The sequence below is a fragment of the Oncorhynchus keta genome, chromosome 28 (genome assembly GCF_023373465.1).
Source record: "Oncorhynchus keta strain PuntledgeMale-10-30-2019 chromosome 28, Oket_V2, whole genome shotgun sequence".
NCBI lineage: Eukaryota > Metazoa > Chordata > Actinopteri > Salmoniformes > Salmonidae > Oncorhynchus > Oncorhynchus keta.
The window spans coordinates 37,819,354-37,840,753 of NC_068448.1; the positions used below are offsets into that span (position 1 = coordinate 37,819,354).

At 41.9% G+C, this 21,400-nt stretch overlaps 1 protein-coding gene across 5 annotated transcripts in view; it reads left to right on the top strand.

Annotated features, from left to right (window-relative positions):
- The window catches only part of LOC118361258 (voltage-gated potassium channel subunit beta-2-like), a 103,691-nt gene that overhangs the window by 56,451 nt on the left and 25,840 nt on the right, over window positions 1-21,400 (top strand). For 3 of the 5 annotated variants that reach the window (XM_052482949.1, XM_052482945.1, XM_052482946.1), the window contains 4 exons: window positions 15,427-15,470; window positions 15,813-15,850; window positions 16,549-16,628; window positions 17,372-17,416. In XM_052482949.1, coding sequence (XP_052338909.1) covers window positions 15,427-15,470; window positions 15,813-15,850; window positions 16,549-16,628; window positions 17,372-17,416 — 207 coding nt within the window. Of the gene's footprint in view, window positions 1-1,850; window positions 2,537-15,426; window positions 15,471-15,812; window positions 15,851-16,548; window positions 16,629-17,371; window positions 17,417-21,400 lie in introns of those variants that run through there. The other 2 variants (XM_052482947.1, XM_052482948.1) reach the window with 1 other exon arrangement.

Here is a 21,400-nt window from a genome sequence, read left to right on the forward strand (position 1 = left end):
AGTGGTGTGTACTAACTATACAGGTGCCATCCAATGAAAACTTTGATCCAGGGAGGGATGCTTTAGGATGAGCTAATTTTAACGTTTAAAAGAGGTGGAGATTGGAGGAGACAAGAAAGGAGGAGAGGGGAAGAAAGGAGATGTCACTGGTCTTAGTAGATGCACACACACACACACACACACACACACACACACACACACACACACACACACACACACACACACACACACACACACACACACACACACACACACACACACACACACACACACACACACCATAGTTAAGTCATCCCCTAATGAGCCCCTAAGGAGCCAGATGCAGTACTCCAGGGCCCATATTTATAAAGCGTCTCAGAGTAGGAGTGCTGATCTAGGATCAGTTCGGCCTTTTAAATTAGGTGACGTGGACCCGTATTCACAAAGTGTTCCAGAGTAGATGTGCTGATCCAGGATCAGTTTGAGCTTTTAGATTAGGGGACCTGATTCATAGATTAGATTACCTGCATTCATAAAGCATTTCTGAGTAGCCTTTTAGATTAGGGGACCTGAACTTTTAGATCATATTGAATAAGATTACATGAACACAGGGGACCTGATCCTAGATCAGCGCTGCTACTCCTGGGACACTTTATGAATACAGTTCCAGTGACTATAGGGGAGTGATGGGAGGAAAGACTGGGCCTTTCTAACTCTGGATGGAGCTCAGAGGAAGTAAAAGCCAACCAGATGGTTCATATTTTGTTTCCACATGCATGGCCCTAATTTTAGTCCTGACCGTTCACTTCCCCTTTATTCTCTTTTTTGATGGGCAGTGGCTTTTCAACGGGGTAGTTTGCCCTTCGTTGTAAGCTACAGTAAAGCAGTGCATGTCCCCTATCGAGTCAACCAAACTAGAGCATGCAGAAATGTGGAACAGGTTCAAGAAAATGTAGCCTAGTATTGGGAATGATGGATTATACTGCACCTCGCACTCATTCGACACACATCAGGGGTTGACTGATTTCGCTGACATTCGCTGACATCTCGCTTTCGTATATATGTCTATTTTCTCTAACGCAAAGTAGAAAAGCAGTATGAGGGTCTGTGCTCATGCGAAAATGAATGGTGACCGGTGCGTGAGACTCAGACTCAAAACACAAAAAGCAAAAAACAAGGAGGCCGAGATGCATTATTCATGAATCCCAATGTCAATGATGTTAAGTGCCACATGTATCCTTACGCCATGTCAAGTGTGAGGGAAAATGACTTTCATTGCCTTTGGGTCAATGGAAGAAAATTGGTAATTCAGTTGACAGTGTTGTAAACTGCTCATGTTCATTGCTCTTGACCTGCTCCTAATTTGACGCGGGTCAGGTTGTATAACAAGCATTGTTCCCGTGCTAACAGAGTCTGGGTGTTAGACTTTCAACCTGTCCTCACCTTTCACCCCCTTCCACTGTAGTCAGCAGAGGAGAGGACACAGGGTTTGACATTGACAGTGTCTGTCTGTACCGAAGTGGCTGAACAATAATCTAAAACAATAGTCTTGTTCAAAATGTGAATCTCTTTTTTTTTTACCTGGTAAAATAAAATAATTAGTATGGAAAGAGGTAGGGGGGAAAAATAAGCATAAGAACCAATTTAATATAGAAATGAGTATGTTATGAACTCTCTGAAATCGGCTTGAAGGAAGTGTGCAAGCGTGTGTTTTACTGATCAGTGTTTGTTTGTGAAATGAGGAGCATTAGCTGATCTAGAACGGAATAGTTGAGGCGATCCCTCGCTCGCTCTCTCGCTCACTCGCTCTCTCTCTGTGGCGTGTGCTCCTTCCAGACGGGGAGACACATCACTGCGCTGAGTTGGACTACACTGGACACTGAGCTGCTGCAGTCTACTCTCTGTCTGAATCCCCTTTATCTCCTAAACTACTACCACTAGTAGTTTGCTCTTGAGATCGGACAGCCGGAATCTGAAAAGTCTGTTTTTGTCACCGTTCTGCCTCTGAAACCCACAGTGGATACTGTGGACATACTGGACACTGAGCTGCAGCAGACCACCTCTCTTTTCTGCACTGCCGGACAGTTTGCCACGCAGTATCGAACTCGTAGTTCAGCTGCTTGCAGTTTGTTTTCTTTCATCCTGTGCTTCTGGGGGAGGGAGGCAAAGACTTGAGACAGGATGCTAACTTCTGGTTGACAAGCCGACTCGGGAAGGTCTTCCTTTCTGTTGTCAACTTTGTCGTCTCCTTCAGTGGGTTCCTCAAGCTCGTTTGAGTGCTTATTTTCCGTCCGAGTCGAGTCTAAGCTGCCCTACAGGGCCATCATCATTGGGTCACCACCATGCAGGTGTCGTTAGTGTGCTCGGACAACCACCGTGGCGGTGGCGTGACACGCACCACGGAGGAGCGTCTGAACCAACGGAACTCCAACAGCCCCAGTCTGGGCACCAAGAACAAGTTCCGCGCTGTGGCCATGGTGGCCCGCAGCCTGGGACAGCTGTCCATCAACATTCCCTCGTCCAGCGACCAGAGCATACGCACTGGCATGAAGTATAGGTAGGAGTCCAGGAAAGACCCCATGCATGCACCTGGACAAGAGCTGGGGAGCCATATGCATGAAGTGTCTTGGAGAACGAGTGCTGACAGGATCAGTTTTGCCTTTTAGATCCCAACGCAGGGTGCACCTGATCCTAGATCAGCACACCTTCTCTGAGGTGCTTGATACATATGGCCCCAGACCCCAATACTGTACCATCTGTGGGTGAAATAGTTCTCTGTGTTCTGTCAAGAGTGGGATGTATAGATATGACACCCTGACCCTGTACCTTAGCAAGAGTGTAAGATACTGTCTGTACAAATTGTAATGACGAGACCCTATACCTGCAACCTTGCAAGAATGGCAGGCATGAGTAGAAGAGACCTTGTCTCTCTGTTCAAGTGTGTATAATAGTTTGAGACATTACCTTGCTCCCTGATTTGCTCGTGCACATGTGTATATGACTGTGCAGGAAAGAGAGAGAACGGATTTCAAGGATGACTGATTGTAATGGGGCTATGGAATGATGCTCATAGTTCTGTCTATTACCTTTCTCATTATTCTCTGACCTCATTATAGTGTTGACTGTGAAATGAATGAGACGGATAATCAACTTAATGCCAATCAACTAAGTGGAGAGGGAATACGTTTTTAGCTGAATTCAAGCGGGATGATACACTTTACAACTAGTCTATAGCTAGTATCATTACTTTAAGACCTTTTCTGACATAAAATTATTATACACCTTTGGGAGAAATGTTTCAAATCATGCGTACTATGTGATGGATTCAATAGAACTGTACTTGTAAGAAAAGTTTTAGTGACATTACAGCAGTTCCTCCTGATGCTGAAGCTTGTAATCAGCAGTGAAAGGAAGCAGACAGCTCAAACGACTCCCCGTCACTACTATACTGCTATGAATGAGACGAGCAGAACGGTCTTAGCGCTATCAGTCTTAATGAATTAGACTTTGAAGTGGAAATAGAGCTTAAAATTCTTACATTTGACTTTTAAGGTAAAGACTGAGAGATCGAGCATTTTGTCATTAAGCTCGGGTGGAGCTGGAGGTAGCTTTGATGATAAAGCGCCCTTTAACTTTTAGTGACAGTTGTGTGTTTTGTCTTTTTTCCTCTATTGAGTCACACAAAACCCCTAGCAAAATATCTTCCTCCTCGCCACACACACACACACACATTTTCGTGAAACCTCATGACTTTTTGGGGAGTAAAAATGTTTCACATACTTAAAAGAAAAATCCCTACCCCCTAACCCTAATCCTACCCCTTAACCTAACCTTAACACACACGCACTCACACACGCGCACACACACCACCCCTCAGCCCTAATTCAGCCACAGTTGTCCATCTCAGATACATAGTCTATGGATACATAGTCTATGATGTAGGTTGGAATCTCTGTGTTTAATGTATTCTGACTGTAGACCGTATATACATGTACTGTGTATGTTATTGTACCTTTGACGAAGCTTTCAGTACAAGCAGTATTACTGATTCCTGACATTACAAATTTGAAGTGTCCTGAAATTACTTTAATGTTGCACTGACATTTCTAATACATACAGTTGAAGTCGGAAGTTTACATACACTTAGGTTGGAGTCATTAAAACTCGTTTTTCAACCACAAATGTCTTGTGAACAAACTATAGTTTTGGGAAGCCGGTTAGGACCGCTACTTTGTGCATGACACAAGTCATTTTTCCAACAATTGTTCACAGACAGATTATTTCACGTATAATTCACTGTATCACAATTCCAGTGGGTCAGCAGTTTACGTACACTAAGTTGACTGTGCTTTTAAACAGCTTGGAAAATTCCAGAAAATTATATCATGGCTTTAGAGGCTAATTGACATAATTTGAGTCAATTGGAGGTTTTCGGGTGGATGTATTTCAAGGCCTACCTTCAAAGGGCGGCAGGGTAGCCTAGTGGTTAGAGCGTTGGAGCTGACAAGGTACAAATCTGTCGTTCTGCCCCTGAACAGGCAGTTAACCCATTGTTCCTAGGCCGTCATTGAAAATAAGAATTTGTTCTTAACTGACTTGCCTGGTTAAATAAAGGTAAAATAACATTTAAATAAACTCAGTGCCTCTTTGTTTGACATCATGGGAAAATCAAAAGGAATCAGCCAAGACCTCAGGAAAAAAAATTGTAGACCTCTACAAGTCTGGTTCATCCTTGGGAGCAATTTCCAAACGCCTGAAGGTACCACGTTCATCTGTACAAACAATAGTACGCAAGTTTAAACATCATGCAGCCATCATACCACTCAGGAAGGAGAGGTGTTCTGTCTCCTAGAGATGAACGTACTTTGGTGCAAAAAGTGAAAATCAATCCCAGAACAACAGCAAAGGACCTTGTGAAGATTCTGGAGGAAACAGGTACAAAAGTATCTATATCCACAGTGAAACTAATCCTATATCGACATAACCTGAAAGGCTGCTCAGCAAGGAAGAAGCCACTGCTCCAAAACCGCCATAAAAAAGCCAGACTACAGTTTGCAACTACACATGGGGACAAAGATAGTACTTTTTGGAGAAATGTCCTCTGGTCTGATGAAACAAAAATGTAACTATTTTGCCATAATGACCATCGCTAGGTTTGAAGGAAAAAGGTGGAGTCTTGTAAGCCGAAGAACACCATCCCAGCCGTGAAACACAGGGGTGGCAGCATCATGTTGTGGGGGTGCTTTACTGCAGGAGCGACTGGTGCACTTCACAAAATAGATGGCATAGTAAGGAAGGAAAATGATGTGGCTATATTGAAGCAACATCGCAAGACTTCAGTCAGGAAGTTCAAGCTTGGTCGCAAATGCATCTTCCAAATGGACAATGACCCCAAGCATACTTCCAAAGTTGTGGCAAAATGGCTTAAGGACAACAGAGTCAAGGTATTGGAGTGGCCATCACAAATCCCTGACCTCAATCCCATAGAAAATGTGTGAGCAGAACTGAAAAAGCGTTTACAGGCAAAGTGGCCTACAAACCTGACTCAGTTACACCAGCTCTGTCAGGAGGAATGGGCCAAAATTCACCCAACCTATTGTGGGAAGCTTGTGGAAGGCTACCCGAAACGTTTAACCCAAGTTAAACCATTTAAAGGCAATGCTACTAAATAATAATTGAGTGTATGTAAACTTCTGACCCACTGGGAATGTGATGAAAGAAATAAAAGCTGATATAAATCCTTCTCTCTACTATTATTCGACATTTCACATTCTTAAAATAAAGTGGTGATCCTAACTGGCCTAAAACAGGGAATTTTTACTCGGATTAATTGTCAGGAATTGTGAAAAACTGAGTTTAAATGTATTTGGCTAACGTGTATGTAAACTTCCGACTTCAACTGTAACTTCAAGGTGCCACAGCCATTGAGCTTCATTCAATCCCTGTCAACAGGAGATTTAACATTCTCAAACACATTTCGTACAAGCACTAGCTCAGCCCAAGGATATACTCTAGTTTAGTTTCATGTCAAGTCAAACAGCAGTTACCTAAAGTGCCGTCAGAAAGTATTCCCACCCTTTGACTCTTTCCACATGTTGTTGTGATACAGCCTGAATTAAAAATGGATTGTGTGATGTATGTAAACTTCCGACTTCAACTGTATGCTGTATAACATGGCTTTGATTAAGCTTTCAGTAGAAGATATTATAGTGGGGTCGATAGATTGGCCATAGATTAAATTGACTTTTTCCTCTCCTTTTTTCTCCATCAATCCTCAATATTCCCTAATGAAAATGTGCAAACCAGCAGAAAACTCCATTCCATAAATGGTCACCAGAAGGCGCCACGATCTCTTCGCTAGTTTTTTCTTAGGAAGGGAGGATAAAAAAAGTTAGCATTGTCCATAGACAACTATTGAAATGACTTAAGAAATCCCACAAAACTGTCAACAGTGACACTGGAATCACATAGAAAGATTAATTATGACCATCGACTTCCGTTTGAATATCCAAGAAAGGTGATTAAATTAAAACCAATCCTTGATGATTACATTCAAAATTAATGAATGTAATCATCAGGTGGTAAATGTCAAATGATAACATGCTAACATCAGAAAAATATGAGATGTAATAGAAGTAATATTACAGACCATACATTCTCATTCAAAGTAATGCTTCGTGTCTTGATCTACGTGTCCTTTTCTATGTTCGGAGCTGTATCAAAAAGCTACAGTACTGTATAAGGTGTCAAAGCTGACTATGCTGAAAAACCTTGTTAGTGCATAGGTCAAATGTGCTTGTTGATGCTCATTTGAATTTCCTGTCTTTTTGGCTTCAGACAAATGCTAAATATGATTGTTTTGTATTAATACTATTCCCATCTCATAGACAATTGTTATAGTACAGTATGTTTTCCATATGTATTGTGGCTTGAATTTTTCTGTGAAATGGTTAGACGTTTTTGCAATTGTATCTTGACAGTCTAGAAAGTCCTAATTGAATCACTTGAAATGGTTAGACGTTTTTGCAATTGTATCTGACAGTCTAGAAAGTCCTAATTGAATCACTTGAAATGGTTAGACGTTTTTGCAATTGTATCTGACAGTCTAGAAAGTCCTAATTGAATTACTTGAACGGCTTGATGCTTGATACTGTAGCTACATACTTAACCATAACTTTGATGAAATATTGAAATATTAATTATTCACAGATGCCATCTTTACCTACTTAGGTCAGGGAGTACAGGGGGGGATGTTTTGTAACAAACACAAACACACACAAATTTAATGAGCTGTGATTACGTTTATGAGGATGATGATGATGATGATCATTATGTTCCTATCGGTCATCTACCACTATAAATAGATGAAAGGTTAATTGAAGAGCCGGCCAGCCAAGTTCTACTGTTAGTCCTCACTGTCAATTCAGATAAAATAACCTAACCATGTTAATTATGCAAAGTAGTACCACACATACAGTGTGTGTGTCTGTGTTTGCTTGTGTGCATGTGTGGATGTTCATGCATGCGTCTGTGTGTGTGTGCATGTCTTGTTGTGAATGCTACTTCGTAAGGTGTAAGGATTTCTCCATTTAGTTATTGACTGGATTCGTCTGGAATTTCACCTTATAGTTATTGACTGGATTCGTCTGGATCGTGAGGTCAACCAGTCTTTTTTCTTGTTTTCAGCATGTTTTTCAAGAATGGCGAGGATCATCATTGACTCTTTTGGTCTGCATTTACCCATGATTTCAAAGTGAGAAAATAGGACTGCTTTATTTTATTTTATCATAACATACAGTGCATTCGGAAAGTATTCAGACCCCTTGACTTTTTCCACATTTTGTTACATTACGGCCTTATTCTAAAATGGATTAAATAAAACTAATGACTCACCAATCTACACACAATAACCCATAATGACAAAGCGGGATGTTAGATTTTAGAAGGGTACCAAAACACTTTCTGTAGCATTTAAGGTCCCCAAGTGACCTCCATCATTCTTAAATGGAAGAAGTTTGGATCCAACAAGACTCTTCCTAGAGCTGGCCGTCCAGCCAAACTGAGCAATCGGGGGAGAAGAGCCTTGGTCAGGGAGGTGACCAAGAACCTGATGGTCAATCTAAAAGAGCTCTAGAGTTCCTCTGTGGAGATGGGAGAACCTTCCGGAAGGACAACCATCTCTGCAGCACTCCTTTATGGTAGTGGCCAGACTGAAGCCACTCCTCAGTAAAAAGCACATGACAGCCCGCTTGGAGCTTGCCAAAAGGCACCTAAAGACTCTATGACTATGAGAAACAAGATTCTCTGGTCTGATGAAACCAATTTTGAACTCTTTTGCCTGAATGCCAAGCGTCACGCATGGAGGAAACCCGGCACTATCCCTACGGTGAAGCATAGTAATGGCAGCATCATGCTGTGGGGGTGTTTTCCAACGGCAGGGACTGGGAGACTAGCCAGGACCGAGTTAAAGGTGAACGGAGCAAAGTACAGAGAGATTCCTTGATGAAAACCTGCTCCAGAGCACTCAGGACCTCAGACTTGGGTGAAGGTTCACCTTCCAACAGGACAACGACCCTAAGCAAACAGCCAAGACAACGCAGATGTGGCTTCGGGATAAGTCTCTGAATGTTCTTGAGTGGCCCAGCCAGAGCCCGGACTTGAACCCTATCGATCATATCTGGAGAGACCTGAAAATAGCTGTGCAGCAACGCTCCCCATCCAACCTGAAAGAGCTTGAGAGGATCTGCAGAGAAGAATGGGAGAAACTCCCCAAATACAGGTGTGTCAAGCGTGTAGTGTCATACCCAGGAAGATACTTTCTGCCAAAGGTGCTTCAACAAAGTACTGATTAAAGGGTCTGAATACTTATGTAAATGTTATTTTTTTTATATCAAAAAAAATCTAAAACCTGTTTTTGCTTTGACATTATGAGGTATTGTGTGTAGATTGAATAGGGGAAAACAATTTAATACATTTTAGAATAAGGCTGTAACTTAACAAAATGTGGAAAAAGTCAACAAGTCTGAATAATTTCCAAAGCCACTGTATGTCCCCCCAAAATAAATTCTTGAGCTTTCTTATATCACTTAGATATAGGACAGACACTTCAAAACCTTATTACTTATGATTCATTTTTTGACTGTCTTTTTTGCAATTCAAGAATGTTATTCAAGGCGTTTTGATAGGCTATAGTAGTAAACTGCCACATTCGATATCATATCCCCCCCAAAAAGTAAAATAAATAAATAATTAAATAATATATATATATATACCTAAAGGGGTCCTAAAATTCAAAATCAAATACCCAAATGATCCATGGTATGGCCGTCTTAAACAATTCCATGTTAGGGTAGTCAAACCTTGTTCACCAAGGACCTGGGAAAGAGTTGCAGGGTGGAGGAGAAGTATTTATAAAGGATAAATAACCATCACTTTGCAGAAGGCCAAGCAAAAACCCTTAACTAATGATTAGTAAATGGATTATAAGGACCTAATTTCTTATGACTCAATATTAAACACTTTAAAAGTTGTTTCTAAATGTGTGAATAATTACATTACTAACATTTACAAATGTTTAATGATTAATAAATTATGAATAAACAATTTTTCTTTCGTAACAGGCCGCGACCGGGAGGTCCGTGGGGCGACGCAATTGACCTAGCATTGTCCGGGTTAGGGAGGGCTTGGCCAGTAGGGATATCCTTGTCTCATCGCGCACCAGCGACTCCTGTGGCGGGCCGGGCGCAGTGCACGCTAACCAAGGTTGCCAGGTGCACAGTGTTTCCTCCGACACATTGGTGCGGCTGACTTCCGGGTTGGTTGGCGCTGTGTTAAGAAGCAGTGCGGCTTGGTTGGGTTGTGTATCGGAGGACGCATGACTTTCAACCTTCGTCTCTCCCGAGCCCGTACGGGAGTTGTAGTGATGAGACAAGATAGTAGCTACTAAAACAATTGGACACCACGAAATTGGGGAGAAAAAGGGCTAAAATTCAACAACAATTTTTTTTAAAAATTAACTATTTTACCTATCCATTATAAATTAGTTATTATAAAGTGTTGCCCAAAAATGTTGACTGCCATCACTTCAAACCTATTGAGCAAACACTCTGTTTTTTTTTACTGTTGCTATGAATCGTTACTGTAGCCTATGCTATTTAATAAACTATAGTATCAAATCAATCCACAATGGAGTATGGCAAGAATATTATGTGCCCCCAGCCGAATTGGAGTTGATGACAACACAAAGGCTGTCAATAACCCAAAGAACTTGAGCCAATGGCATGCAGTATTAAGCCATGAAACACCCTCGTTACACCTAGAATGTATTTATTGACCAAAACCCCGCCCTTTCACAACACCTCCAGCTATTGTGCTCCTACCTCCTGCGGTAAACATTTCGGACACACCTCAGGATCTATTGCACTACCACCAGCACTAAGATTTACCATTGTGTTAGGTTTGTTAAAATAGAGCCCAAGCATTTTCTATGCAGAACAATCCCTGCGCACACACACACAACCTCCCCATAACCTTGTGTAAGGGCTTCCTCAGATCCATTAAGTACTTTCTACAGAGCTACGTTGGGCCCCACACAGACACTAAAGTCATGTGCCTTTGATTTCATGATGTGCCTTTGATTTCATTTCATGTGTATTATTCATCTCTCTGCCCGCTGCTCAACACCAGTTTGGTGACATCGTCGAGGAGTGGACAGCAGTTGAGAGAGAGGTAAAGAGGGCGAGAGTGTTAAACGTGTGTTAAAGAGAATGATGAGGGAGGTAGAGCGAGGGGAGCGACAGAGCTTTGGAGAGGTTGACAGCCAGAGATGGTGATGGTGAGCAGGTGAGGATGAGAGGGAAAGTGAAGAGATAAGAGCAAGAAAAGAGAGTGAGACAGATTGAAGAAATCCATTTAATTTAGACTGTCCACCATTGAGGAGGAGAATTTTGTTCTCCATTATTTGATCACTGTGGGCAGAAAAAGAGATTGAAAGTGCTGCTTTAAAGCTAGAATCCTTAGTTGCTACATCCATTTGTGGACTTATAAATTAATAATTTACCCATTGATTCTTGAAGAATACAATCAATAAATACCTCTTGAGCTTAGTTCAACTGCTGTATCCCATCAGAACCCAAAATATAAGCTTGTTTTACTCTAATGGTTGTAAATAATGTATATGAATATAATGTATATAACACAGTATAGCATCAAAACATGGTTAAAACTATAATTTCACATCATGTATGGTACGTCCTTGCATCCATAACTCTGTTTTTGACAGTGGTTACATTTCTCCAGGCCCATCCCTCCCATCCATTTTTACAGAAACAGGGGCAGGGTGATCCTATCGGGGATCAAGGTAAGACCCAAGTACAGACTATGTGAAGTAACAACGTTTATTGTAAAACCAGGTGCAGCTAAATAATGCTGGGGTAGCCATGCTGGTTAAGTGTGCCTTGAATTCTAAATAAATCACAGACAGTGTCAGCAAAGCAGCCCCACACCATCACACCTCCTCGTCCATGCATCACGGTGGGAACCACACATGCGGAGATCATCCGTTCACCTGCTGTGCGTCTCACAAAGATACAAAGATACGGCGGTTGGAACCAAAAATCGTACATTTGGACTCACAGACCAAAGGACAGATTTCCACTGGTCTAATGTCCATTGCTGGTGTTTCTTGGCCCAACCAAGTCTCTTCTTATTATTGGTGTCCTTCAGCAGTGGTTTCTTTGCAACAATTCGACCATGAAGGCATGATTCACACAGTCCCCTCTGAACAGTTGATGTTGAGATGTGTCTGTTACTGGAACTCTGTGAAAAATGTATTTGGGCTGCAATTTCTGAGGCTGGTAACTCTAATGAACTTATCCTCTGAAGGAGAGGTAACTTTGGGGTCTTCCTTTTCCTGTGGCAGTCCTCATGAGAGCCAGTTTCATCATCGTGTCTGATGGTTTTTGCGAGTTCATTTGAAGAAACTTTCAAAGTTCTTGACATTTTCCGCATTGACTAACCTTCATGTCTTAAAGTAATAATGGTGTCACGTTCTGACCTTTATTTCCTGTGTTTTGTATTTAGTTAGTATGGTCAGGGCGTGAGTTGGGTGGGCGGTCTATGTTTGTTTTTCTAGGTTTTGGGAATTTCTATGTTTCGGCCTAGTATGGTTCTCAATCTGAGGCAGGTGTCATTAGTTGTCTCTGATTGAGAATCATACTTAGGTAGCCTGGGTTTCACTGTGTGTTTGTGGGTGATTGTTCCTGCCTCTGTGTGTGCACCAGATAGGACTGTTTTGAGTTTTCACATTTCTTGTTTTTGTTAGTTTGTTCATGTGTAGTGATTTATTAAAGCATGAATCAAAACAACCACGCTGCGCTTTGGTCCGCCTCTCGTTCAGATTAAGAAAACCATTACAAATGGACTGTTGTTTCTCTTTGCTTATTTGAGCTGTTCTTGCCATAATATTGACTTGGTCTTTTACCAAATAGGGCTATCTTCTGTATACCACCCCTACCTTGTCACAACACAACTGATTGGCTCAAACGCATTAAGAAGGAAAGAAATTCCACAAACTAACTTTTAACATAGCACGCCTGTTAATTGAAATGCATTCCAGGTGACTACCTCAGGAAGCTGGTTGAGAGAATGCCAAGAGTGTGCAAAGCTGTCTTCAAAGGATGGCTACTTGGAAGAATCTCAAATATATTTTTATTTGTTTAACACTTTTTTGGTTACTACATGATTCCATGTGCGTTATTTCATCGTTTTGATGTCTTCACTATTATTCCACAATGTAGAAAATAGTAGAAATAAAGAAAAACCCTGCAATGAGTAGGTGTGTACAAACTTTTGACTGGTACTGTACCAGTATAAACAACAGTGAAATAAAGCTTTCCCTCTGCGGTAGCTCTCGCAAAGCCAACATCCACTCTTTGTCTTATCATACCCAGATTAACTGTTTTGCTCTCATAGCATTACCTTCTTGTATATCTACTGCTTATACCTTACACTTTCTTGGATCTTATTTCTCCCTCTCATATGTCATTACACATCTCTCCACCTCCTCCCCTATACATTACTAAGGCACTTGAATAATCTTGCATAACCACACACTCAACCCAATTACTCTATATATTAAAGAAACACAGGGTCACTTCCTAATTCAGATCTGTTAGTTTACACCGGCTTGCTAACTAAGAGTCAACACTGCTCTCTGTCATGGTATGAGATGTTTTACGGTGTATGTGTGCGTGCATGTGTGACTCACAGTATGTGATGTCTGAGTACGAGGCTTTTATGTGGTGTGTATGCATCTGTGTATGTTTATATACTACATGACCAAAAGTATGTGGACACCTGCTTGTTGAACATTTCATTCCAACATCATGGACATTAATATGTTGTTGGTCCCACCTTTGCTGCTATAACAGCTTCCCCTCTTCTGGGAAGGCTTTCCACTAATTTTGGAACATTGTTGCGGTGACTTGCTTCCATTCAGCCACAAGAGCATTAGTGAGGTCGGGCACTGATGTTTTGCGATTAGGGCTGGCTTGCAATCGACATTTCAATGCATCCCAAATGTGTTCGATGTAGTCAGGGCTTTGTGCAGGTCAGTCAAGTTCTTCCACACACCAATCTCGACAAACCATTTCTGTATGGACCTCGCTTTGTGCATGGGGGAATTATCATGCTGAAACAGGACAGGACCTTCCCCAAACTGTTGCCACAAATTTGGAAGCACTGAATCGCCTAGAATATCATTGCATGTTGTAGCATTAAGATTTCCCTTCACTGGAAATAAGGGGCCTAAGCCCGAACCATGAAAAGCAGCCCCACCCTTATTCCTTTTCCACCAAACTTTACCGCTGGCACTATGCATTGGGGCAGGAAACGTTCTCCCAGCATCCGCCAAACCCAGATTAGTCCGTTTAACTGCCAGATGGTGAAGCGTGATTCATCACTCCAGAGAATGCATTTCCACTGCTCCAGAGTCTAATGGAGGCGAGCTTTACACCACTCCAGCCAACAATTGGCATTGCGCATGGTGATCTTAGGCTTGCGTGCGGCTGCTCGGGCATAGAAACGTGTTGGGGAATGTGTTGGGGAAGTGAATTGCTTAATGAACACAGCTGCCTTACTTACAATGGGGCTTGGGTGAGGGCAAGCTGAGTCTCCCTATGACTGACTGCATGAACTCTGATTCACCAGTACCACTTTTCCTCGACTTCGTCGAGATAACCAACAATGGAGCAAATCAGGAAGCTGGTCTATCACAGGGCCATACCCCTAATCCATCTCCTTATTGCTGAGTGCCAAGTAAAGAGGCATTGAGTATTACGTATGACTAGGGATCGAATCCCCAAACCTTCCAATCTCAGGTGGCCACTGAGTTGTCCGAAAACACCATAGGAAAACACCAGAGCTACTGAACAGTCCTTAAGTCCTTAGCAGCATAAAGATGGGTAGAGTGTTCACAAAAATAGGAGTGCCCTCTTTCCATCTCTATGTTTAGCATATGTTTGTATCTAAAGTGACTTAAAGTTAACATGCAGTATATTCAGTTGCCTATGTGGGATGTAGCCCGGCAATTGAACCCACAACTTTGGTGTTGTGAGCACTACTCTCTGACCAACTGAGCCATCGGAACCATCAATCAATCAATTTGCCCAGCCCTTTTCATAGCAACATTGGTAGTTATGTGCTTCACGGTAACCATGGAGAGGAGGAAAGGTGTATGTAGAACAGCATGGCTTTGCGGCCTTGGCGTTGTGGGCGCTAGAGAAAGAGCTCGGCAACCCGGAGAATCAGGAAACAAGGGATACATATTCATCTCCAATTGACTCCTTGAGGCCAGTCTCTGCCCCTACCCCTCCCTCACCCCCCTCTGTATCCAGGGATGTGTTAGTAGCAAAGGCCCTCTCAGTGACACTGAACACTGGATTATGGGGGATCTCTACACGCACACAATGCTTTGAGTAATCTTGTCACCGTGGCATATCCACAAGGCATTTGTATCTCTCACAATTGCAGTGAAATAACTGGGTCTTCTGCTGTAGCTGCAGTTATAGGACTTCACTGTCAGATCTCTATCTCAACCAGAAGATAGCAGAAAGCTGCCTCTTGGACCCGGAGTTGTTCCCGGAGTTTGATCTGAACGCATGGGACACTATCCTAGCGGTCTGTTGAGAAGTCTGCGAAGAATCAATGTGTTTCCATTTATATACTGTGAGATATATGATGTAAAATCAACCATAGAAACCCATATATAGAAACCTTTTGCTAACAGTATTTCATAGGACTCTGGTCAAAAGGAGTTCACTATATAGGGAATAGGGTGTCGTTTGGGATGGAGAATCTCCAGTTCATGCTATTCCTCTTCTCCTTCTGTCACAGCACAGGTCAGTAAAGTCATTTTTCACAGCCTAACATCTTCTCTTTTTTTGACAGAAACCTGGGCAAGTCTGGATTGAGGGTGTCCTGCCTGGGATTAGGTGAGTGTGATGATCCATTCAATTGAACTCAATGTCATGTTCATTGTCCTGGTAGGAAATGGATTGTGCAGTCAGGAGTTACAAAAGATACAACGTTTGTTCACCACATTCTCTGCAGACAATGGACTTCCGCATATGCATGGCTGCTCGCTTACACACACACACACACACACACACACACTCATAGGCGCGGTTTCCCGGACACTAATTAAAACTAGTCCTGGGGTAACAAGCAAACGAAAGGGAGAATCTCCATGGGAAATGATTTGAAGTTCAGGACTAGGTTTAATCTGGGTCCGAGAAACCACTCCATAGAGTTCTGACACTCTCTATTCTCCACAGGCACGTGGGTTACCTTCGGAGGACAGATCACAGATGAGGTAGGCGGAGACTCCATACTCACAACATCCATTGTCCATGTCCACAGTGTAGTGGAGTCAATATGTGCGATATTAGGGTGACATCCTAATTCAACCTAATTCAACCATGAATCTAGCTGTCAGTATCCAGTTTAGTTGCTTGATTGATTATTATTATTTGAATTAAAATCATATTTTAGGTGTAGACTAACAGTGAAAATTATTTCTTACGGGTCATTTTCCAACAATGCAGAGTTAAAGATAAAGACACAAATAAAATGTAAACAACGTGGCTATATACAGGGAGTACCAGTACCGATTCAAGGTTATTGGGGTACGAGGTTATTGAGGTAGATATGTACTGTGTATATAGGTAGGGGTAAAGTGACTAGGCACTTAACAAGGATAGATAATAGACAGTAGCAGCAGCATATGTGGCGAGTGTCAAAATGTGTGTGTGGCGTCAGTATGTATGTGTGCACAGCGCATGTTATCCATGTGCCATTGCTTTATGCTAATCAACTAAAGCATTTTCACTTTTCAGACCTTCTATTAGACAGACAGACACCTATGTCATCTCTCTCTCTCTCTCTCTCTCTCTCTCTCTCTCTCTCTCTCTCTCTCTCTCTCTCTCTCTCTCTCTCTCTCTCTCTCTCTCTCTCTCTCTCTCTCTCTCTCTCTCTCTCTCTCTCTCTCTCTCTCTCTCTCTCTCTCTGTAGATGGCGGAAGAAATAATGACATTGGCCTATGAGAACGGGATCAATCTGTTTGACACAGCGGAGGTCTACGCTGCAGGGAAGTGAGTGCACGCACTCATGCACGCATGTGCATGCACACATGCACACACACGTGCATACACACCACACACACACATCCACTCTTCCATTCCATCTCCGTCTGTTTTACTGGGCCTCAGTGGCTAACCACTTTGAGGTCACTGTAGCTTCAGAGTGTGGTTGAACTCCCATCCCCTCCAACTGCATAAGAACATCTTCAACTGCATTACGTGTGTGTGAGTGTGCGTGTGTGTGTGTGAAATTATTGCTAATAACACTCACACACCACATACAGTACACACACCACAAATACACACGAACAAAGCTGTGTTTGATAAGAGCTGTCACATAGAGGAAGATGTGCTTGATGGGAAATGATAAGAGCCATTCATGGAGAACACATAGGTCCTTGGGGCAAAGATGTAACATCTGTCAACAGCCAGAGAGATGCATCGTCCTCGACCCAATCCTCCCTCTATCCTTCCCTTTCACATGCTGAGAATGTCCTTTTGGAGAGAGAAAGAGAGAGCGAGAGACTGAAAAAAGTCTGAAAAAGCGATAGGCAGAGCATTATTCTCTGCTGTCACGTTTCAGTAAATCGCCTGCTTCATTAGCCTTGACCTCATAGACCAGAAGTCTCCACTGCTCTCCTATTTCACAAATTGTGCTCTGTACTTCCCTCATGCACCATGTGTCAATAACATCCAAAGAATGGTATTCATTCAACTTCCCATGGTTGTAAGAATTTGTTGTTCTTCTCTTGCAGGGCAGAGGTCGTATTGGGAAACATCATCAAGAAGAAAGGTTGGAGGTGCGTAGAGTTTAATGAGATTTCTGTTGTCGTCCGGAGCCATTTTCACACATGCCTCTGTGTGTGTGTGTGTGTGTGTGTGTGTGTGTGTGTGTGTGTGTGTGTGTGTGTGTGTGTGTGTGTGTGTGTGTGTGTGTGTGTGTGTGTGTGTGTGTGTGTGTGTGTGTGTGTGTGTGTGTGTGTGTGTGTGTGTGTGAAATTATTGCTAATGCCATCTATGCTGGAAATTATAATATATATATTTATTTTTTTATGAGCATGGCCTTATTTCTATTACAGCATATTGGATGACTGTCTTTCATATTCCATTCACCCAGCTCAATATAACATCCATAGGTTTAGGCTGCTACATGATCCCAAAATAGGTCCTGTACCCATCATGAGGTTGCTACAACCTAGCTTATGAATGAATGTTTACAACGTAGGTGCATAGGTCAATAGAACATTTTGAGTAATCAAGGTGACAGACAGTGACACATTCAACACCAACTTGCACACTCTTGCCTGCATCTAACTGATCTAGGTTCTAATCATTAGTCCAACAGTTGCAAATGAGAGTTCCTATTGGACAAATTAATGTATGTTTATCCCCGTTTTGTTCCGTTTGCTTCCATTTAAGAAACTTTTTCAAAAGAATTGGCGGAATGAATGATCACATGCAAACACAATTCACTTTCATAGCAGCCACATCTGAACAGCATGATCACTTTATGCGCTGTATAATTCCTTCTCGCATCTACGCGCTCTCCTCCTCTTTCCTTTTCCCTTCGCTTGTGGACTTCAGTGCTGGTCTGTGACCAGGTGAAAAAACATTTCCAAGCCAATCATTCATATCATAACTGCTAAACGCTACTCACAGCCTACATCGTTGTCACCACATTAGCTAACATCATAGACAACATACAGTGCTTTGCAAAAGTATTCACCCCCTTGGCGTTTTTCCTATTTTGTTTCATTACAATCTGTAATTTAAATAGATTTTTATTTGGATTTCATGTAATGGACCTACACAAAATAGTCCAAATTGGTGAAGTGAAATGAAAAATTCTTTAAAAAATTGAAAAAATTAAAAACCGAAAGGTGCAAATGTATTCACCCCTTTTGCTATGAAGCCCCTAAATAAGATCTGGTGCAACCAATTACCTTCAGAAATCACATAATTTGTTAAATAAAGTCCACCTGTGTGCATTCTAAGTGTCACATGATCTGTCACATAATGTCAGTATATATACACACCGGTTCTGAAAGGCCCCAGGATCTGCAACACCACTAAGCAAGGTGCACCACCAAGCAAGCGGCACTATGAAGACCAAGGATCTCCTCAAACCGGTCAGGGAAAAAGTTGTGGAGGAGTACAGATCAGGGTTGGGTTATAAAAAATATCCGAAACTTTGAGCATCCCACGGATATTAAGAAATGGAAAGAATATGGCACCACAACAAACCTGCCAAGAGAGGGCCGTCCACCAAAACTCACGGACCAGGCAAGGAGGGCATTAATCAGAGAGGCAACAAAGAGACCAAAGATAACCCTGAAGGAACTGCAAAGATCCACATGGGCGAATGGAGTATCTGTCCATAGGACCACTTTAAGTCGTACACTCCACAGAGCTGGGCTTTACGGAAGAGTGGCCAGAAAAAAAGCCATTGCTTAAAGAAAAAATAAGCAAACACATTTGGTGTTCACCAAAAAGAATGTGGGAGACTCCCCAAACAAATGGAAGAAGGTACTCTGGTCAGACGAGATTCAATTTGAGCTTTTTGACAATCAAGGAAAACGCTATGTCTGGCGCAAACCCAACACCTCTCATCACCCCGAGAACACCATCCCCACAGTGAAGCATGGTGGTTTCAGCATCATGCTGTGGGGATCTTTTTCAGTGGCAGGGACTGAGAAACTAGTCAGAATTGAAGAAATTATGGATGGCGCTAAATACAGGGAAATTTTTGAGGGAAACCTGTTTCAGTCTTCCAGACTTTTGAGAGTGTGATGGAGGTTTACCTTCCAGCAGGACAATGGCCCTAAGCATACTGCTGAAGCAACACTTGAGTGGTTTAATGGGAAACATTTAAATGTATTGGAATGGCTTCGTCAAAGCCCAGACCTCAATCCAATTGAGAATCTGTGGAATGACTTAAAGATTGCTGTACACCAGCGGAATCATTCCAACTTGAAGGAGCTGGATCAGTTTTGCCTTGAAGAATTGGCAAAAATCCCAGTGGCTAGATGTGCCAAGCTTATAGAGACATACCCCAAGAGACTTGCAGGTGTAATTTCTGCAAAAGGTGTCTCTACAAAGTATTGACTTTGGGGGAGGTGAAAAGTTATGCACAAGTTTTCATTTTTTTTTCTTATTTCTTGTTTGTTTCACAATAACAAATATTTTGCATCTTCAAAGTGGTAGGCTTGTTGTGTAAATCAAATCATACACCCCCAAATAATTGCTAATTACAGGTTGTAAGGCAACAAAATAGGAAAGGGGGTGAATACTTTTGCAAGCCACTGTAGCTTCTAGAACTAACGAATTAGTAGACCTGCTAGCTACAAACATGCAGGACAGTCAGCAAGCAGATTAGCAGTTACACCGGCGGGCCCTGTTGGCAAGAAATCAATAAAACCAAAAGCTTACATTGACTTGGATAAGTTCCAGTGTTGGAGAGCCATAGCCAGCTAGGTAACATAGCTTATGCTTTCAGAACTAGATTCATTCTCTGATCCTTTGATTGGGTTAATTAACATAAACACATAGCCTACAAGCCACTGATGCAGACCTTTGGAACATTTACATTTTAAAAAGTCTAATAAAGGTATGTAATATAGCCTACACCTTCACAATGAACCCATTATTTATTTTAGACAGGTCTAAAGAAACATGATATGAAGAAAATGTAGTCTATTTCAGAAGAACAGAATAGCATACTCTGAGTTGTCCTTATGTTAGGTCCTGATCTGGCTATGCCATATGGCTGTGGGCTACACTAGTTCATTTAGCCACAATATTAGCTTAGAATTCCATGGCATTATTTTATATTAATTTATAGTATGAACAATACATTTGAACAAAGCTGAATGAAATAGAAATTATATTTTCTCCAAACGATTGGAGGGAGTGAGCAAATGCATTCCGTGTTGAGAGGTTAACAAACAAATAGGTATTCCTATATGCTTACTTTATAGTTAATAATGTTACTTTAGTTGTTCTACAAACGTTGGGCTTTCTGTTTTGATTTTTAATACATTGTAAGGCTGCATGATGCGACTCTAATGATTATTTTGAAAAAAGTTGCTTGAAAGGCATGAGCTCTGCTTTGTTTTTTTTGTGCAGGCTGTACACGCATCTTCAGTCTCTCATTCACAATTTGAGAAGCACTTGATAATGCCTTGAATTTCCCGGCGGCATCCACTTTGTGTGGCCATAATGCAACCTAAAAAAACATGCCTTTTGCAGCCCTTCTCCCTGAGTGCTGCCTGCTCCGAAGCACCTCTCATCTCACTCACACTGCTCTCCTTCATGTGATCGGGTCTTTCTCAAAAGTTACAAGTGAAGACAGACGCATCCGGGACGCAACTGCACAAGTCCTTATCCAATTCCGAGGTGCATATTGAAGATATTGGAAGAACTGTCCACCTTTACTTTTCGTCAGCAACAAAAAGATGAGGCCTAACAAACAGCAAAAGCACCCATGTCAATCTACTATCCCCCATCGTACAAAAGTAGAGATATTATATTCTGTGCGAGAAATAAATATTCCAAACATAGTCTGGTACAGTTGTGGGATGCGATAGATCCCAAATAAATACAACCACTAGCAATGAGGCTGGTGCAACAGATCAGAACGTTTAACTTTAAATGTTAATAAACTATTAGGCTATTTCTTCACATTATAAGCGCAGCAATACGCACATGGTAGTAGACTATAAGCGCAAATGTTCCATTAGCGGAAAACACCATTATCAAAAGTGACGCAAATGCAATTATGCATG